This window comes from Trypanosoma equiperdum (assembly GCF_001457755.1).
Source record: "Trypanosoma equiperdum strain OVI genome assembly, contig: ctg_1666, whole genome shotgun sequence".
In the NCBI taxonomy this organism is placed as follows: domain Eukaryota; phylum Euglenozoa; class Kinetoplastea; order Trypanosomatida; family Trypanosomatidae; genus Trypanosoma; species Trypanosoma equiperdum.
The window spans coordinates 55,011-58,891 of NW_027123689.1; the positions used below are offsets into that span (position 1 = coordinate 55,011).

Below are 3,881 nucleotides of genomic sequence, written 5' to 3' on the forward strand. Positions count from 1 at the left end.
GGAGCGCGTGTGGTGCAGTATGTGCTTCGTGCTAGTGCGTAGAGGGGTTTAATAACTTTATTCCTATTTTACTGTTGTTTGTTTCATTATGTTTGCAGGCGCTCCATCTGGCTCATGGACGCCCATGTTATGTTTCCTTGCTTCCTTATGTTCGTGTCTGTGGTAGGTGTTGTGGGTGCCGTTTTCCCACCTGCACCGACTCACTTGTAACTGCGGTCGCTTTCGCTCCCATCTGTCCTCTTTGATCCGAGCTCATCTTACTCTGTTCTTTATTTTGTCTTGCCCAGCGGATCATCCCCAGCGTGTGTGTGTGTGTGTGTGTGTGCAAAGGAATGAGGAAACCCGGGCGGAAAATTGTGTACGTTCCTGACGATGATGCCCAATTTCTCGGGTCGATGTCAGATCCCCTTCCACCTCGGGTTTCCGATTTACTTCGACTGAAGTCACCAAGTATGTCTGACAATGGTCATGCAGAGACGGGCAGTAATGGAACCACAGGGTCACCAGGTTACGAAAGTATTGGGAACGAACTTCTTGTATCGTACGGCGGCTATACTTTGGCGGATGGGTCAGGCACCCTGCACCCCCCAACGACGAGGCGGAATGGTGCTCAGCTTTACAAATCGCTGAGAAAGTGTTGCCGGTTTTTGCGGGCAAGTTTGTCGGACAGCATGGCCCCCAAATTAGAAACCGATTCCGAATCCTCATGGTCCTGTCCATCATTTTGTTCCTCCGATCCGACCAGCAGCTCGGAATACAGTGACGTGTCACCGCAGCGAGGCCGCCGTCGTGCTGCTAAACAAGCGAATGAACAAACAGGGTACAACGCCATGATTGTCGTGCAACTTCGTCGGCTTCTCCATAAAAGAGGGCTATCCACCTGTGGGATCAAAAAGGTCCTCGTCGCCCGCTTGGAACAGAGCGATATGCAGCTATCCAAATCAAAGGAAGAAGGGGAAGAGCAGAAGGAACAGGAGGAACTTGACGGCTCTGCAGGTGAGTGTACAAAGACTGAGAGGTCAGAGGATGTGTGCAGTGCTTCATGTGGAAATGTGTCCGGTCGTGTGACCGCGGCTGGACCGACATCAATGCTGAGTTCTCTGCTAAGTTTTGGCTCAAGACTGTTCCGAGCGTCTACAGGCAGTGTTTCTGAAGGCGGTCATGTATCGGGACTCAAGCGCCGCAGGAGCGTTTAGGTGCATTGGTTACATTATCAGCACCCGTTTTTTTTCAAGGTTAATTCTTGTTACTCAATCATGTGCGCTGCCTTCACCTTCTTCCTGTCCTTTTCTTTGCTTACTGGGTGTATCCACCGTTGTGCACCTCTGCGCGGGTACCGCTCTTACGGGTGTGTACCGTTATGTTTATGGTCATTTTTCTTTTTATAGCTGTCTCAGCATGCGGTGTGTGGATATGACCCTTCTCTTCTTCCTGTGTGGAAACTGTTTTTACTTCCCGCCCTTTCACGCACTATCTTTCACATTTGTGCAAGGATCGGCTGAGGGTGGGGTGGGTTTGTACATTTCCTTTGCGTTTTTTCGCTGCGTAATGATGGGTTGCGCTTGATAGGAAACTGCGCGGCCTATCGCGCAATTCCAGGATGTATTACTCAGCTTTCGCTTCAACCAGTCGGCCAGTCGATCGCACGTAAGCGAAATTTGTATCTGTACGTTTGGCAATCTTTCATATGTCAGCATAATCCTATGTTGCTATTGTTTCTCGGTCTCCCTCCTTGCTTCTTTCATGATGTTCTTGTAACCCTTGAATGTGCCACTCATTGGTGACATACGCGGGCACACACACAAACAAACGTGCGAAGGTGGGGGAGAGCGAGTAGGAAGTGAAGAGAAGAGAAACGGCTCAAATAGCACGAAGAAAAAAATCACAGGAGAGAAACCGCTAAGTCACTTTTGTGGGTGTCTTCTGTCCTTCGAAGAAGGGGAAAGGGTGAATAATAGGGAGGAAAGGGACAACAAAGAAAGAACGAGGGCAAGTGGAACGTTGGGGGAGAAGTAACATAAGCGAAAAAAGAAGAGGACCAAAGCTATGTCGTCGGATGAGGAAACCATCACAACTCTTTACTTACGGCGCCAGAACATCTTAAAGCAGTTGAGCGAGGTTAACAACGAGATAAGAACTGCTGAACAACAAATAAACGAGAAGTCAAATAACAATGAAACTAGGAGGGTCGAGGAACTGGTAGTAAAATTCGGTGGAGATGATGACCGGGAGAGTTACCTGTTGGATTTTTGCATGCGGGACGCCAACGGTTTGCGGGAAGCGATCCGGTACGTCGATGCATTGAAAGCGCTGAAGGAGTGCACAAGTGATGACGAAGTCAATAGGAAAAAACACCTGTCTCGCAACACGTTCGTACACGCGATGATTGCCAGGTCGGGTGAGCTGATGGTCGATGCCAACGGGAGTGAGTTGATCCAACATGCCCTCGGGATGTTGAAGAGTGGAGGCAAAGTCGCCCCTGTACTGTACTCCACAGACTACATAGCGGCTTCAGAAAGCGATCTGTCTGAGTTTCTTTTGCTTCTTGAGGTACTGAAGGACAAAATACCTCAGATCTGCTGTGATACCAATGGAAGTAGGGCGATGCAAAAGGTTTTTGACTCCTTGAAAAGTTTGGAGGAGGTCGAGTTCAGCGCACAGTGCTTCTCGGAGTGTATTATCGAACTTTGCAAAGACATCGACGGTAACCACGCGGTTTCGCGACTGCTGGCGGCGGCTCGAGGCACCCCGCTGTGGGAAAGTGGTGCTGCGGGTGACGATTCTTCGTCAAAGCTGGCGCATATACACCAGCTGCTCTACGGCAAATTCCCTGAAAGCTGCGTGGATGTGTGCGGGAACCGACATGGATGTTGCGTCATTCAGAAATGCCTTCAGTGGGCGCCAGAGCCATACTTCTCAACATTGATGGACACAATCGTCCACGATACCATCAAGCTCGTTCACGATCCGTTTGGAAACTATGTGATTCAATTCATTTTGGATCATGAGCAGGAGCTCTCGCAGCGGTCAAGTACAGGCAGCGAGGGGGCTGATTACACAAACCGGATAATAAGGCAAATGCTCCACAACGTGGCGGCACTTTCATGCAATAAGTTTTGCAGCAACGTTATTGAAAAGTGCCTGAAGAGTGCGACACCAGATGTGCGGCAGCTTCTTGTGGATGAACTGACTGATCCGCAGATCCTGCCGAAGCTCTTGACGGATAGTTTTGCAAACTACGTTATCCAAACAGCGATAGTGACTTCTACCGAGGAGAAGCAGTTCACTCAGCTGCGGGACTCCATTATGCCACTGCAAAGGATGCTTAAGAACTCTCCCCATGGTGTGAAGGTGGAATCAAAACTGGTGCGCCAGCAGCGTGAGCTGGCTCGAAAGAACGGCAATCAAAAGAATAAGAAACGATGGGCCCAACCTGCACCGCAAGTAATGGAGAAGGGAATGCATGAGGGTTTCATTGGTACTCACATACTCCCCGGTATGGCTGGTATTCCAACGATTGTGGGAACGGATGAGTTTGGTGGACCTGCCTTGTCGCTTCCGGGTGTAGCAAAAGAAGCGGTTCCCATCATGACTCCCACTCAATACATGCCTTTAATGCTTCCGGGACAGCAGACACTCATTGGTCTGCCGCAGGGTTATCCACAACAGCAGTTTCCAATGGATATTATGAAAGGAGGTAACATATGGGACCCACAGCAAGGTTTTACGTTACTGCATCATCCGGAAAGCAAGAAAGGAACATAGTGGGAGGCTCATGGAGAGAAAAGGGGTTACGACAACAGGAAGAAATGGACTGACGAATGAGGAAGAGGAAAACACATACAAAAGAGGAAGAAAAAGGATGAAAGGAATGGGAATGG

The 3,881-nt window shown here is 49.4% G+C and overlaps 2 protein-coding genes across 2 annotated transcripts; both read left to right on the forward strand.

Annotated features, from left to right (window-relative positions):
- Positions 1-332: 332 nt before the first annotated feature.
- On the forward strand, positions 333-1,196 carry TEOVI_000740000 (SAP domain containing protein, putative; the record flags this gene model as incomplete). Its single annotated transcript, XM_067222632.1, has 1 exon — positions 333-1,196. The coding sequence occupies one exon, from the start codon at positions 333-335 to the stop codon at positions 1,194-1,196; it is 864 nt and encodes a 287-aa protein (XP_067078733.1).
- Positions 1,197-2,046: 850 nt separating this feature from the next.
- TEOVI_000740100 (pumillo RNA binding protein PUF1) lies at positions 2,047-3,765 on the forward strand (the record flags this gene model as incomplete). Its single annotated transcript, XM_067222633.1, has 1 exon — positions 2,047-3,765. The coding sequence occupies one exon, from the start codon at positions 2,047-2,049 to the stop codon at positions 3,763-3,765; it is 1,719 nt and encodes a 572-aa protein (XP_067078734.1).
- Positions 3,766-3,881: the final 116 nt, after the last annotated feature.